At 43.9% G+C, this 16,369-nt stretch overlaps 1 protein-coding gene across 1 annotated transcript in view; it reads left to right on the top strand.

Annotated features, from left to right (window-relative positions):
• The window catches only part of LOC120018394 (serine/threonine-protein kinase D2-like), a 52,082-nt gene that overhangs the window by 22,440 nt on the left and 13,273 nt on the right, over positions 1–16,369 (top strand). The window contains exons 2-3 of the mRNA XM_038961570.1: positions 12,311–12,449; positions 12,739–12,870. Of these exons, the coding sequence (XP_038817498.1) occupies positions 12,311–12,449; positions 12,739–12,870 (271 nt within the window). The remainder of the gene's footprint in view (positions 1–12,310; positions 12,450–12,738; positions 12,871–16,369) is intronic.

Below are 16,369 nucleotides of genomic sequence, written 5' to 3'. Positions count from 1 at the left end.
CCCGAAACGTTTGACCCAAGTTAAACAATTGTAAGGCAATGCTACCAAATACTAATTGAGTGTATGTAAACTTCTGACCCACTGTGAATGTGATGAAAGAAATAAAAGCTGAAATAAATCATTCTCTCTACTATTATTCTGACATTTCACATTCTTAAAATAAAAGTGGTGGTCCTAACTGACCTAAGACAGGGAATTTTTACTAGGATTAAATGTCAGGAATTGTGAAAAACTGAGTTTAAATGTATTTGGCTAAGGTGTATGTACACTTCCGACTTCAACTGTATCTATCATTCTCTCTCTCTCTAAACTCTGACGTCACTGGCCTGTGCTGTCACGCTGTCACTCCTGCTGGTGCTGATTCGGGGGCAAAGGGAGGACAGGAATAGAAGACATTCCTGTCGTCTGCTTCATCCCTCCGTCACAGTGACCTCACGGGGTTAAGAATAGCCCATGCCCCGCTAACCCAAAGTGAGAAAGGAGAAATTCCAGCGACGAGCCAAGCTGTTGTCAGGTGCTAATGAGGCTGCACGCTGACGTCTTTTACACCCCGGTCGCCGCGGCAACGCCTCATTAAACACCTGTCCCTGTTTCAGTGGCAGCATGGTTCTCTTTCATGTCCTCTGTTAGGCCCCGTTCTAAACATGTCCCTGAACAGGGAGGGTCCCAACTTCCCACAAGACTTTCCCACTATGGAGGGCTTTACACTTTCCCTGTCTGGAGATACTCACACTCCCAGGGATGGGGTTTGGCATTGGTGCTGTATACTGTACAGTGTGTTCAGCTGAAAAACGAGACATGGCTGTCTAAACAATGGCTGTTGTTTGAGGAGGGTGTCTGTTCCTCTTACCTTTAGAAGAAAAGGAGGACAAACCTATCGTGAGAACTCTTCTGTTTCTGACTCTGTCGTAAAAGCCATGTATGGTAATTGAAATATTGTACTGGGGCGCCTGTTCACAACACAAGGCGTGAGTTATGTTATTGATAAAAGCGACTTTTTGGATAGTTTTATAGTATTTAGGTAGAGGGAGGATAAAAGCGGTCTTTCTGTGTCCCTGCTATCATAGATTATGTGTGAAAATGTCATCACTTTGGCGATCTAATGGCTGTCAGAATGGCTGGAGGGGTACACGGTACATAGTGGATGGATCTTACACAGGGAACAATCCGTCATTGTTCTGGTGGCCCATCTGAATTTCTGCCTGGCTTTTTACATGACAATCTTTGAGTGAGCATCTGTGGCTGAGTTCTTATCTCCGGTGATGAAACACTTCCCCCTGTGTAATTTGCTGCTGTCGCCACTTCTCCGCCGCGCTCAGACACTTCTCCTCTCTCTGTGAGGTCACATAACCCTGTCCTCCTCTCTCTGTGAGGTCATAGACACAATCCCCCTTTCTCTGTGAGGTCATAGACACAGCCCCCCTCTCTCTCTCTCTCTCTTTCTTTTTTTTGGGGGGGGGGTATGGCAGTCAATTGCAAAACAGTATTTCTGATTGTCTCACCATCACATACTTTTAATGTGGGACTATATGACAGTCAATTGCAAATTAGTCTGACATGTCTCTTATCTCACCACCACTAATGTGATGAGTGTGCTTGATACATGTCACGGTGGAGCTTCTCAGAGTCAGGGGGCGTGGTCAACAGTGTGCACCTCATCTCTTACGTCACATCCATCCTGGATCAAAATGTGCTTTTATGGTGCTTTCAAGACAACTCGGGAACTCTGAAAAATACGAGGTCAATTCATGACGTCAGTGATCTTCAGGTCGGAAAGTCGGAGCTCTAGAAAGAGGCCTGAGTCCCCGAGATGGAATTCCTAGTTGGAAAATAAAATTAAAATGTAATATTTTTAGACTGAAAGTTGACCGCAAGCAGCCCAAACAGATATAATATTTGCAGTAGCAGTACATGGGTAAAATCGCGGAGGAAACCCAGTACCCCCCCCCGAAAGCCATATTACAACCTATGTGTTGCGATAATCGCGTTGTTTGCTCTATAACCTGTTAGTTCATATGCCTTGTGACTGTAATATATAGGCCTAAAGGCCAAGACAATAAATTCAGCCACACCTTTGTTTTATCACAAAACCTGATAGCAACCTCTGTCCAGTGAAGTTCACAAAGCGTAGTGCATGTACAGTAACAGACAGTTACATGACCTACAGCACGGTCAAGCAAGTTAATGTTTCCGACATTTTCGGACTACTAAACAACTATTGATTTAGAAGCACAGAGAGTTACCGCAAGTCGCAAAGAAAACAGGAGCTGCATCCACTATTCCAGCACCATTTCAACTTCAACATCATCAAATCACCTCTGCTTAGTCTAATACAGTGACAACTAATAGATACCAAAAACAATTTAGTCCAATCAACGTAAGCTAAATATGATGTGGCTGTCCATGGTTCTGATTTTTGTGCGTGTGCGTGTGTGTGTGTTAGAATGTGTGAGTGTGTGTGTGTGTGTGTGTGTGAATGTGTGTGTGTGTGTGTGTGTGTATGTATGTGTGTATGCATGCGCGTTCGAGCAAGTAGAAAACATGTTAACAATGCCATACTTGTTTGAACCAGACAGCATCAGATGGATGGCCAACATGTAGAGAGACCGAGGGGGCGCTGTTTTGCTCGCTCAGATGCTTTCTCCTGCGAGATACAATCATCCTCTTGCGAATTGAAGGAAAATTCTGAAACACAGAGAGACGAAGGATAAATGTATATATTTTTTGATTACATTTGGGGACATTGCCCTGCGTAGGGTGCCGTCTTTCGAATGGGACATTAAAACGGGATTCCTGACTCTCTGTGCTCATTCAAAATCCCATGGCACTTATTGTAAGAGTAGGGGTGTTCACCCATGTGTCATGGCTAAATTTCCATCCTGGCCAACTTCCATCATGGCCACCCAATCATCCCAATCATTCCTAATTGGCATACAGTGCATTCGTAAAGTATTCGGACCCCTTCCCCTTTTCCACATTTTGTTACGTTACAGCCTTATTCTAAAATTGATTAAATAAATAAAAATCCTCATTGATCTTCACAATATACCCCATAATGACAAAGCAAAAACAGGTTTTTCGAAATTTTTGCAAATGTATTACAAAAAAAAAACTGAAATACCTTATTTACGTAAGTATTCAGACTCTTTGCTATCAGACTCGAAATTGAGCTCAGGTGCATCCTGTTTCCATTGATCATCCTTGATATGTTTCTACAACTTGATTGGAGTCCACCTGTGGTAAATTAAATTGATTGGACATGATTTGGAAAAGCACACACCTGTCTATATAAGGTCCCATAGTTGACAGTGCATGTCAGAGTAAAAACCAAGCCATGAGGTCGAAGGAATTGTCCGTAGAGCTCTGAGACAGGATTGTGTCGAGGCACAGATCTGGGGAAGGTTACCAAAAAATGTCTGCAGCATTGAAGGTCCCCAAGAACACAGTGGCCTCCATTCTTAAATGGAAGAAGTTTGGAACCACCAGGAATCTTCCTAGATCTGGCCGCCCGGCCAAACTGAGCAAACGGGGGAGAAGGGCCTTGGTCAGGGAGGTGACCAAGAGCCCGATGGTCACTCTGACAGTTCCTCTGTATGTCTCTCTATTATGCGTGGGAATACTTTGGAACAGATTTCCAAAATTAAAACCACTTGGAGCTGATTTCCTGGTGTTTTTAAAGTATTTTATGTCCAAAAAATAAAATTCTGTAAAAAAATAAAAATAATAATTTGCTCAGAAAACTTGGGGGGCCAAATAAAACCACCTGCGAGCCAAATTCGGCCCGCGGGCCACCAGTTGGGGAACCATGCCAAAGACTGTCCCCTCTCTCTCTTGCTTTCTCTCTGTCTGTGATGTCCTCGACAAAGTCCCTCTCTATCTGTCTGTGAGGTCATAAACACAGTTGCTCTTTCTGTGAAGTCATAAACACAGACCTCTCTGTTGGTGTGAGGCCATGGTGTAAGCACTGTAGAATGCTATGAATGCTCGAAATGAGAGTTTTTCCTCGGAGAGGTCACCATAAAAACACTCACATGTCTGATCCCTCTCAGGGATACCACTTTAATAATGTCGGGGGGGTTGGGGTTTTTCCTCGCATCGTGTTGTTGTTTCCTGTTATGGCTTTGTGTTTTACTGAGTGAACCCACATGAAAAAATACTACAGTTTACTATAGAATACTACAGTACTTTCTATAGAATTCTGTAGTAAACTGTAGTATACTGTAGAATACTCTACCAAATACTGTAGTATCCCTCGATTGTGTACTACTAAAGAATGTTGTAGTATATTGTAGAATACTATAAAAAATGCTAAAATAGTATCCATAAAAAAAACACTGGAGTAAATACTACAGTAATGTCCCCAAAAACGCTACACTTTTTAAAACTGTAGTAAATACTACAGTATTTAATTTGAGTATACCCTGTGCAGTCCCCTCCCCCATATCCCGATTATTGCCACCCATATGTGAGAAACCTACAGTACATGCCAAGTATAGACAATATACTGTGTTCCCTATAGGTTATAGGAAAGAGAAGAAGCTCTGGAAAATATTCCCTTTTAACATTTCTCCAGTAGGTTTCCTCAAGGAGAAAGCCTCCACTTCTATGTCAAAGATAATAAAACAGAAACACTATAGTAAATACATGCCTCATTTCCCTGTTGTTTTCCAACACAATTTCATCCTATCCTATTCTACCATATGATCACATGGCAGTGATATGTCTGGTCAATCAAAGACAGGAGCTAAAGTGAAACGATTTAGGGTTTGATTAAATCCGTAGCACGTTGTAGCTAAATTTACATTTAAATGTAAATGTTCCCGCATTAGCGGAGTTTGCATTCACTGTAAAAACTGCACATTCGGCTCAATCGGAAATTACCTTTTCATTTCAATCGAGCGATAACACGGATTGAATCTAATCAAACCCTTAGCCTCAAGAGAGAAGAGAAAGAGAAAGAGATGGAGAGAAAATTTGTCAGAAGCCAGGCCAGAATCAGGACAAAGAGCTCTCTGCCAGAGGCTACTGAATCCAGGCTGGATCACAACAGATGACCAGGAGGTCAGGTGATAGCACTGTTAAAAGAAACAAGGAAGCAAATAAACAAACAAACAGATCCAGAGCAGCGATGTGGAGCGGGCTGCTTATGAAGCATGACGTAATTTTGTCTGAATAGAATATATTGTTCTCTGAGCTCCCATTTCAAAATCAAAGAGACTTCTCCATGACACCCATCCTATTCATTTGTTTGTATAGTGTGTGTGTGTGTGTGTGTGTGTGTGTGTGTGTGTGTGTGTGTGTGTGTGTGTGTGTGTGTGTGTGTGTGTGTGTGTGTGTGTGTGTGTGTGTACCCTTGACTTCACTATGTTTGTTTTGAGTGCTGGCGTTTTTATATTTTTGATGTGTGTTTATTTTCATTACTCGTGTTTGGACAATCTACCCTCTGCCCAAGATAAAGATTCTAAACTCAGCAAAAATAGAAACGTCCTCTCACTGTCAACTACGTTTATTTTCAGCAAACTTAACATATGTAAATATTTGTATGAACATAACAAGATTCAACAACTGAGACATAAACTGAACAAGTTCCACAGACCCACAGACTTGTGACTGACAGAAATGGAATAATGTGTCCCTGAACAAAGGGGGGGGGGGGGTCAAAATCAAAAGTAACAGTCAGTAGCTGGTGTGGCCACCAGCTGCATTAAGTACTGCAGTGCATCTCCTCCTCGTGGACTGCACCAGATTTGCCAGTTCTTGCTGTGAGATGTTACCCCACTCTTCCACCAAGGTACCTGCAAGTTCCAGGACATTTCTGGGGGGAATGGCCTTCACCCTCCGATCCAACAGGTCCCAGACGTGCTCAATGGGATTGAGATCCGGGCTCTTTGTTGGCCATAGCAGAACACTGACATTCCTGTCTTGCAGGAAATCACGCACAGAACGAGCAGTATGGCTGGCGGCATTGTCATGCTGGAGGGTCATGCCAGGACTAGCCTGCAGGAAGGGTACTACATGAGGGAGGAGTATGTCTTCCCTGTAATGCACAGCGTTGAGATTGCCTGCAATGACAACAAGCTCAGTCCGATGATGCCGTGACACACTGCCCCAGACCATGACGGACCCTCCACCTCCAAATCGATCCCGCTCCAGAGTACAGGCCTCGGTGTAATGCTCATTCCTTCGACGATAAACGCAAATCCGACCATCACCCCTGGTGAGACAAAACCGCAACTTGTCAGTGAAGACTTTGTCAGTCCTGTCTGGTCCAGCGACGGTGGGTTTGTGCCCATAGGCGACGTTGTTGCCGGTGATGTCTGGTGAGGACCTGCCTTACAACAGGCCTACAAGCCCTCAGTCCAGCCTCTCTCAGCCTATTGCGGACAGTCTGAGCACTGATGGAGGGATTGTGCGTTCCTGGTGTAACTTGGGCAGTTGTTGTTGCCATCCTGTACCTGTCCCGCAGGTGTGATGTTCGGGTGTACTGATCCTGTGCAGGTGTTGTTACATGTGGTCTGCCACTGCGAGGACGATCAGCTGTCCGCTCTGTCTCCCTGTAGCGCTGTCTTAGGCATCTCACTGTACGGACATTGTAATTTATTGCCCTGGCAACATCTGCAGTCCTCATGCCTCCTTGCAGCATGCCTAAGGTACATTCACGCAGATGAGCAGGGACCCTGGGCATCTTTCTTTTTTTGTTTTTCAGAGTCAGTAGAAAGGCCTCTTTAGTGTCCTAAGTTTTCATAACTGTGACCTTAATTGCCGTCTGTAAGCTGTTAGTGTCTTAACGACCGTTCCACAGGTGCATGTTCCTTAATTGTTTATGGTTCATTGAACAAGCATGGGAAACAGTCTTTAAACCCTTTACAATGAAGATCTGTGAAGTTATTTGGATTTTTACGAATTATCTTTGAAAGACAGGGTCCTGAAAAAGGGACGTTTCTTTTTTTTGCTGAGTTTAGTTGTTATTGACAGCGTCAACATGGTGGACACTTGGAGAAAGGGACAGTGTGCCGTCTGTAGGACATTTTCTGATGAGGTCTGGCTGCTATAGGGACTGCTATAGGTTCATCTCTCTCCCTTCTACTCTTTGTGTGACTCAAAACATAGTCCAGTCAGTGAGAATAGAATGAGAGAGAATAGATCCTGTACAATTGATTTAGTTGATCTCACTTGATCACTTGATCTCCCTCCCCTCAGTCACAGCAACATGACTTCCGTCGGCTAATTGAGGGAAATGAACCCGCCTCGCTGGTGGACACATTTCTCCCCATGTTTGTTGGACTTCTGAACGGCGGGGCAGGAAGAGGTCAGACGGCTGGAGATGACATACGTGGCAATGGCATCGTTGCGTATTAGCGACAACCTGAGGTTCTCCTTCGAGATTGACTGGGGTCAGAATGAGCGGTTAGAAAGATTCTTCAATTCCTGTCATCCTGACGGGTTGGAGGCATGTCTGGTGTTTTACCTTGGGCTGGGCAACTCTTCCTCTGAAGCAGTGGATGATGGGGATGGAAAAAGCAGGGAGGAGAGAGAGAGGAGGCAGAATTGAGAGAGTGGAGGAACCAGGAAAGAGGGGAGGAGAGAGAGAGAGAGTAGGGCAGGAGAAAGTAGGAAGGGGGAGGAAAAGCAAAGGAGGAATATGGCAGGATAGAGAGGAGGGCCTCCATAATTGATCAGTCAGTCATAATGAAGGCATTGGCCCGAGGAGGAGCAGACGGGAAACCTGATCCTTGGCAACACAAAGACGCCGGCTAGAGACGCAGCCCTGTCTCCAGGCAAACGACCTAACTCAATCTGCCAACAGATATGATTGCACCCGCTCCCATTGTCTAAATACATACTGCACAAACACGCCTGTGCAAATAAATACTCACATAGCCTCCATGCATTTAGATATAGACTGCTTAGAAGCTCAGTACACTATGCTGCCCATACGCTATGCTAACCCAGATACTGGGAAAGAGAGAATGTCTTGTTACCCACACCACAAGTCGCTCCACTTAAAAGTAGAAGAGCAAGGCCAATGAAAAGGGAGGTTTGGTTATGTCATCTGGCCGAGGTGTCAGACTGTTAATGCATTAAACAATACTACATCGTTGCCTAGGTTAAGTTTGGCCCAACCAAATTGGCGAAAGACGCTGGCAGTCAGGCTAATAATATTATTATCATCGGCATCGAGGCCAGGAGACTAGCAGCGCTACAGTGTGAGGAGGAGGCAGTGTTGAGAGCATTGGAAGCTGCCCAACGCCTAGGTTTGCCTCAGTAGAAGCACGGTAATTGCCCTAGGACGCCTAGCAGGGCGCTTCGTGTGGATCGACTGGGGCCTGTCTTCGGGTGGGAAGGCAGTGGTTGCGGAGTCGTGTCTGCAGCAGCAACACGGCAGGGTGTGGTGTACTGGGATAGTGTGACAGCGTGTTGTGATTAGGGCCCACCACTGTGGTTTGGGAAGATGGACGTTATAACATTGAGTAGGTCTGTGGTGACAGCGTTCTGGTCTGGCCCTATAGCAGGTCTGCGTGTGGTGTTGACTAACAGAGTTGGAAGGTTAGTGTGGGAGCAGTAATGATGGGGGGTCCTTTGTGGTTCTGGGTATTGGGACCGGTCTGGAGTGGGTCTCACTGTCTGTGTTGTTGACTCCTGCTCAGCAGCAGTAGTAGCATGACCCAGCTGGGTGTGGTTGGCTAACAGTGTTGTGGTGTTTGGCAGGGAGACGAGCGAAGCTCTTGGCCTCCCTCAGATGTGATGTTATTGATTCCCCACTGGGAGAAAGAAAGAGGGTGTGTTTGGTGAGCAGCAGAGACAGAAACAGAGGGATTGTGGGAGTGTGTAGTGTTGTTTTTACAGCTTGTTCTTTTGTTGTTATATATGTAGACATTTTACATACATGGCATTATTAGTATTTTTCTCTCCATTGCATGAATAAAGTCATCTGTCATCAGGGCAAAGGGTGGCTACTTTGAAGAATCTCAAACATAAAATATATTTTGATTTGTTTAACACTTTTTTTTCCGTTACTCCATGATTCCATATGTGTCATTTCATAGTTTTGATGTCTTCACTATTATTCTACAATGTAGAAAATAAAGAAAAACCCCTTGAATGAGTAGGTGTGTCCAAACTTTTGACTGCTACTGTATGTATTTATATTGCTGTTGATTGGTTGACTATGGCTTTCCAAATCTCCCAACAGTGCTATTTATTGGGTTCATTTGAGCTAAATGTGATTTTTTTCAGCCATTCCTGAACCTGTGACCAAAAACAAGCTACAAGCTAAGTAGGGGCAATACCAGAATAAGTGATCTAATAATTCTGTCTCTTCGTAGCAAAATCTGCAGAGCTCAGATCGTTGTGTGCCCCATATACATAACGTCTGTTTGTGGCAAGAAATGTGTATAATCATTTAAATTGGAAAAAACTTCAGTTCTGAATGAAACGTTGTTTTGCGTATCAGTTCGTAAACCATGTGGCATGGAATCGGCATGTCAAGAATCTCTTTCCAACTAATTTGCAACCGCTGTCAACATTTTGGTCCTCCCCCCAACAAAAAGTTGCTAATTCTGGTCTTTGATAAGGGGGGAAAAAAACAAGTTCCCTATCTTCTCCCCCTTCCGCTTCCCTCTTCCTGTTAGTGTGTAGGGTCTGGCCAGATGGGCTGTAGGGTGGAATCATGGGAACAACCAGGGCGGAAAAACAACAGGAGAGGGAGAGAGAAGGAGAGAGACAGATGCTGAATACCAAACCAGTCCCTTCCCCTCTCTCTCCAGCCCTCCATTTGCACTTTTATACGTGTTTTTAAGGGCGCCTCTGCCATATGCACAAGTGTCCCAAAACTGAGGGAGTGAAATTGATCGAGGGTGTACAGTAGGGGCTAGGCTGCGAAGTGCTAACCCCAACACACACCGTGATATGTTTGGAGTTTGCGCAATTTCATGCTAAATAATGGAGAGGCGTGCGTGATTATATGCCACGTGCATTTGTTTGCGTCTGGCTGTCGAGGCGTGACACGTAACACACGAAACACCTCCCAAATGAAACGTTTAATGGTTACTGAGGTCAATACGGTATATTGTAAAACGACAGGGAGAATTGTCCTTTTGAATTTCACGCTCGTTTCATCATGTGGAATATGGAATTGCATCATTCGAGTCACGAGTGCTTCCAGAAGTGGATGGGTTTCTTTGATATTCTTCTCGCCAGTCTGGAAGTCGACAACGGATGGCCTTCCGGGTGAGGTGGTAGGGGGCGAGCGAGAGATAGGGCCTGCTTTCTCTTGACCAGCTCCATTGCTCTAATGTTACAGTATGTACGTTCCAGCATGCAGGCCTTCTCTCCTAGTAAACGAGTAACGCTATCCCATAACCCCATCATCCCTTTGACACGCCGAGTAAATAAGTTGAACGTACCTGTGCCACGCCTCATATGGGAGAGGTCACCACCTCGCTGTTCTAGATGACCCAGAGACACCAAGTCCCTTACTAACATTACCAGCATGCTGCATTTTATGCCACCATCAAGCAATCCTATTTCATAGGCCCATATACTGTGCGTGCCAACTGTTTTATACATGACCCTGGGGATTCTTGTGGTGCTGGATGAAGTGGTCATGTCCCAGCTCTGTTGACCCGTGCCCTGTAACATGTATAGTGCTGCTGAACCAGACTATATTAACTATTCAGGAGCACAGGGCTGTCCATACAAACCACTAGCCTCGCTTAGGTGGCATTGACTGACGCATTCATAACTGCCAGGGCACTTTTGGAAGTCGTGTGTGTGTGTGCGTGTGTGTGTGTGTGTGTGTGTGTGTGTGTGTGTGTGTGTGTGTGTGTGTGTGTGTGTGTGTGTGTGTGTGTGTGTGAGAGAGACAGGGGTATAGTGTTACCCCTGTGGCTTTTTCGATGTGTTCTGTCTGTTACATACAGAGCACCCCTGCCCATCCCCGTATGATATAGAGTTGTCTATTATCTATCCTGTTGCCTGGTCACTTTACCCCTAGCTATATGTACAGTACATAGCTACCACAATGACCTCGTACCCCTGCACATTGACTCGGTTCTGGTACTCTGACTCGGTTCTGGTACTCTGACTCGGTTCTGGTACTCTCTGTATATAGCATGTTCATTTTTTACTCGTTATTGTTATTCGTTATTCCCTGTGTATTTATTCCTCGTGTCACTTTTTCTATATATTTAAAAAAAATCTTTATCTCTAGAAAAAGTAAGCATTTCACTGTTAGTTTACACCTGTTGTTTACGAAGCATGTGACAAATAAAATTAGATTTGATTGTTGCTTCTCAGTTCTGTTGCTCGGGGAAGGGTTATCTTAACACTGTCCCCCAGTCAGCTGTGAATTTGATGAGACAGCTGGTCACTGAGAAACTTTCATTTTGCACCATTTTGAATGTATCTTTTTCGAAACTCTCTGTCAATACCTTTTAACCGCTTGATATCTGAAATATTATTTTGGATTACATACAGTGGGGTCTGAAATGATTGACATGGCCTTAAGACACGCTCACCTCTCGCCGTTACCAATGACAAGAGAGGTTAGCGTGTCCTAGAGGTGTGATCTTTGACCCTCTGAAACGTTCTCACTCATCGTTGTTCCCGATTCATTCAGGATTTTCCGTAACTATTGTAGTATCCACATGAATGTAAAGTGTATAGAAACATATTCTATTCTTATTTACACTGAAAGTGACTCCAAAATGACACAGTGCATTATTCACCATTTAAATTCTATTGGGCACAAAGTCATTTGAAAACATTAGCACATTATTTTAATGATTTATTTAATATAGTCATTATTGCTCATCTTTATCAAGGGTGTCAATTATGTTGGAGCCCACTGTATGTGTGTATGTGTTTGCCATGTGACCAGCATGGTTTCCTCAGAATAGTGAGTGTGTGTGAGAGCCACACACACAACAGGAAACGGTTAATTACCCCCCTTCCCCCTAACTCACCACCCAGTTGCCAGGTGTGTATGTGCGTGTCTGCCCCCCCCCCCCTCTTCTCTTTGTGCCATCCTTAACGCTTCACTAAGTGAGTAGAGTTTTCCACTGGGGGCACACCTGCAGCCTGTCACTATGCAAAAAAAATCTGTTTTGTCAGCATTTATTTAACAACTTGGGTGTGACACCATGTAGCAATTCCATAGACTTCACATGATATGTCTCTTCTTACTCTCATATGCGTTAAGATGGTACATCAGTGTCTCCAAGATTACCTTGGTTTTAGAGATGGTGAAATGATTTCAAAAAAGATATGAATGAGGTATTAATCTATTCTTTCTGTCTGTCTGTTGTAGTTCCCAGAGTGTGGCTTCTATGGCATCTATGACAAGATCCTGCTATTTAAACATGACACAGGCACCAACAACATTCTGCAGCTGGTCAAGGCTACCCAGGACATCCAGGAGGGAGACCTGGTGGAGGTGGTACTCTCTGGTGGGTAGCAGTCTCTCATACACTTCTGCTCTCTTTTCATCCACCCGTCCTCTTCTCCCTTACTCATCCTTTCATCCACCCATCCTCGTCTTCCTGCTCCCCTCCTCTTTTTTTCTCTCTGGTCCTCTCGTCCTCTTATTCCTCCGAACCCTCTCCGTCTCAACTCCAAAATGCTGAAGTATAAAACATATTCACAGACAGTATATCATTGCTAATGTGTTTGACAGGTTGATACCCAGGTTGATGCCCAGACTGACTGTTGTGTTCTCTGTGTGTCGTCTGTCTGCAGCGGCGGCCACCTTTGAGGATTTCCAGATCCGGCCTCATGCCCTGAACGTCCACTCGTACCGTGCCCCGGCCTTCTGTGACCACTGTGGAGAGATGCTGTTTGGATTGGTCAGACAGGGCCTCAAATGTGACGGTATGAGAGACACAGAGAGAGAGAGAGGGGGGGGGGGGTGGCTGTTCTGCCTGCCTGATAAGAACTCTGTCTGAAGAAGGACGTGGGTTTATATTTACGTTAGGCGACTTACGCATTCAGCTCAAGATAGCTAGGTGGCAAAACCACATCTCAGTATTTTTTCTCAAATACAGTGGCTATCAGCAAAGTCATTTCCCCTTTGTATGTGAGCTCATCTCCCCACCTCCTCCCCCTTCCTTTCTCTCACTCACGCTGCCTCTCTCTCTCTCTCTCTCTCTCTCTATATATATCCGTCTCTCCCCTCTTTCTCTCTCTCTCTATACACATCCGTCTCTCCCTTCCTTCTCTCTCTCTCGCTGCCTCTCTCTGCCTCTCTCTCTCTCTGCCTCTCTCTCTCTCTCTGCCTCTCTCTCTCTCTGCCTCTTTCTCTCTCTCTCTCTGCCTCTCTCTCTTTCTCTCTCTCTCTCTCTGCCTCTCTCTCTCTCTCTCTCTCTCTCTCTGCCTCTCTCTCTCTCTCTCTCTCTCTCTCTCTCAATTCAATTCAATTCAATTCAAGGGGCTTTATTGGCATGGGAAACATGTGTTAACATTGCCAAAGCAAGTGAGGTAGATATTATACAAAAGTGAAATAAACAATACAAAATTAACAGTAAACATTACACATACAGAAGTTTCAAAACAATAAAGACATTACAAATGTTATATTATATATATACAGTGTTGTAACAATGTACAAATGGTTAAAGCACACAAGTTAAAATAAATAAGCATAAATATGGGTTGTATTTACAATGGTGTTTGTTCTTCACTGGTTGCCCTTTTCTTGTGGCAACAGGTCACAAATCTTGCTGCTGTGATGGCACACTGTGGAATTTCTCCCAGTAGATATGGGAGTTTATCAAACTTGGATTTGTTTTCAAATTCTTTGTGGATCTGTGTAATCTGAGGGAAATATGTCTCTCTAATATGGTCATACATTGGGCAGGAGGTTAGGAAGTGCAGCTCAGTTTCCACCTCATTTTGTGGGCAGTGTGCACATAGCCTGTCTTCTCTTGAGAGCCATGTCTGCCTACGGCGGCCTTTCTCAATAGCAAGGCTATGCTCACTGAGTCTGTACATAGTCAAAGCTTTCCTTAAGTTTGGGTCAGTCACAGTGGTCAGGTATTCTGCCACTGTGTACTCTCTGTTTAGGGCCAAATAGCATTCTAGTTTGCTCTGTTTTTTTGTTAATTCTTTCCAATGTGTCAAGTAATTATCTTTTTGTTTTCTCATGATTTGGTTGGGTCTAATTGTGCTGTTGTCCTGGGGCTCTGTGGGGTGTGTTTGTGTTTGTGAACAGAGCCCTAGGACTAGCTTGCTTAGGGGACTCTTCTCCAGGTTCATCTCTCTGTAGGTGATGGCTTTGTTATGGAAGGTTTGGGAATCGCTTCCTTTTAGGTGGTTGTAGAATTTAACGTCTCTTTTCTGGATTTTGATAATTAGTGGGTATCGGCCTAATTCTGCTCTGCATGCATTATTTGGTGTTCTACGTTGTACACGGAGGATATTTTTGCAGAATTCTGCATGCAGAGTCTCAATTTGGTGTTTGTCCCATTTTGTGAAATCTTGGTTGGTGAGCGGACCCCAGACCTCACAACCATAAAGGGCAATGGGCTCTATGACTGATTCAAGTATTTTTAGCCAGATCCTAATTGGTATGTTGAAATTTATGTTCCTTTTGATGGCATAGAAGGCCCTTCTTGCCTTGTCTCTCAGATCGTTCACAGCTTTGTGGAAGTTACCTGTGGTGCTGATGTTTAGGCCGAGGTATGTATAGTTTTTTGTGTGCTCTAGGGCAACGGTGTCTAGATGGAATTTGTGGTCCTGGTGACTGGACCTTTTTTGGAACACCATTATTTTGGTCTTACTGAGATTTACTGTCAGGGCCCAGGTCTGACAGAATCTGTGCAGAAGATCTAGGTGCTGCTGTAGGCCCTCCTTGGTTGGTGACAGAAGCACCAGATCATCAGCAAACAGTAGACATTTGACTTCGGATTCTAGTAGGGTGAGACCGGGTGCTGCAGACTGTTCTAGTGCCCGCGCCAATTCGTTGATATATATGTTGAAGAGGGTGGGGCTTAAGCTGCATCCCTGTCTCACCCCACGACCCTGTGTGAAGAAATGTGTGTTTTTTGCCAATTTTAACCGCACACTTGTTGTTTGTGTACATGGATTTTATAATGTCGTATGTTTTACCCCCAACACCACTTTCCATCAATTTGTATAGCAGACCCTCATGCCAAATTGAGTCGAAGACTTTTTTGAAATCAACAAAGCATGAGAAGACTTTGCCTTTGTTTTGGTTGGTTTGGTTGTCAATTAGGGTGTGTAGGGTGAATACATGGTCTGTTGTACGGTAATTTGGTAAAAAGCCAATTTGACATTTGCTCAGTACATTGTTTTCATTGAGGAAATGTACGAGTCTGCTGTTAATGATAATGCAGAGGATTTTCCCAAGGTTACTGTTGACGCATATTCCACGGTAGTTATTGGGGTCAAATTTGTCTCCACTTTTGTGGATTGGGGTGATCAGTCCTTGGTTCCAAATATTGGGGAAGATGCCAGAGCTAAGGACGATGTTAAAGAGTTTTAGTATAGCCAATTGGAATTTGTTGTCTGTATATTTGATCATTTCATTAAGGATACCATCAACACCACAGGCCTTTTTGGGTTGGAGGGTTTTTATTTTGTCCTGTAACTCATTCAAGGTAATTGGAGAATCCAGTGGGTTCTGGTAGTCTTTAATAGTTGATTCTAGGATTTGTATTTGATCATGTATATGTTTTTGCTCTTTATTCTTTGTTATAGAGCCAAAAAGATTGGAGAAGTGGTTTACCCATACATCTCCATTTTGGATAGATAATTCTTCGTGTTGTTGTTTGTTTAGTGTTTTCCAATTTTCCCAGAATTGGTTAGAGTCTATGGAGTCTTCAATTACATTGAGCTGATTTCTGACGTGCTGTTCCTTCTTTTTCCGTAGTGTATTTCTGTATTGTTTTAGTTATTCACCATAGTGAAGGCGTAGACTCAGGTTTTCCGGGTCTCTATGTTTTTGGTTGGACAGGTTTCTCAATTTATTTCTTAGATTTTTGCATTCTTTATCAAACCATTTGTCATTGTTGTTCATTTTCTTCGGTTTTCTATTTGAGATTTTTAGATTTGATAGGGAAGCTGAGAGGTCAAATATACTGTTAAGATTTTCTACTGCCAAGTTTACACCTTCACTATTGCAGTGGAACATTTTACCCAGGAAGTTGTCTAAAAGGGATTGAATTTGCTGTTGCCTAATTGTTTTTTGGTAGGTTTCCAAACTGCATTCCTTCCATCTATAGCATTTCTTAATGTTACTCAGTTCCTTTGGCTTTGATGCCTCATGATTGAGTATTGCTCTGTTCAAGTAGACTGTGATTTTGCTGTGGTCTGATAGGGGTGTCAGTGGGCTGACTGTGAACGCTCTGAG

This window comes from Salvelinus namaycush, chromosome 23, assembly GCF_016432855.1.
Source record: "Salvelinus namaycush isolate Seneca chromosome 23, SaNama_1.0, whole genome shotgun sequence".
Lineage (NCBI taxonomy): Eukaryota > Metazoa > Chordata > Actinopteri > Salmoniformes > Salmonidae > Salvelinus > Salvelinus namaycush.
The sequence above is the reverse complement of the archived record's forward strand: the minus strand, read 5'-3'. Positions and strand labels throughout refer to the sequence as shown.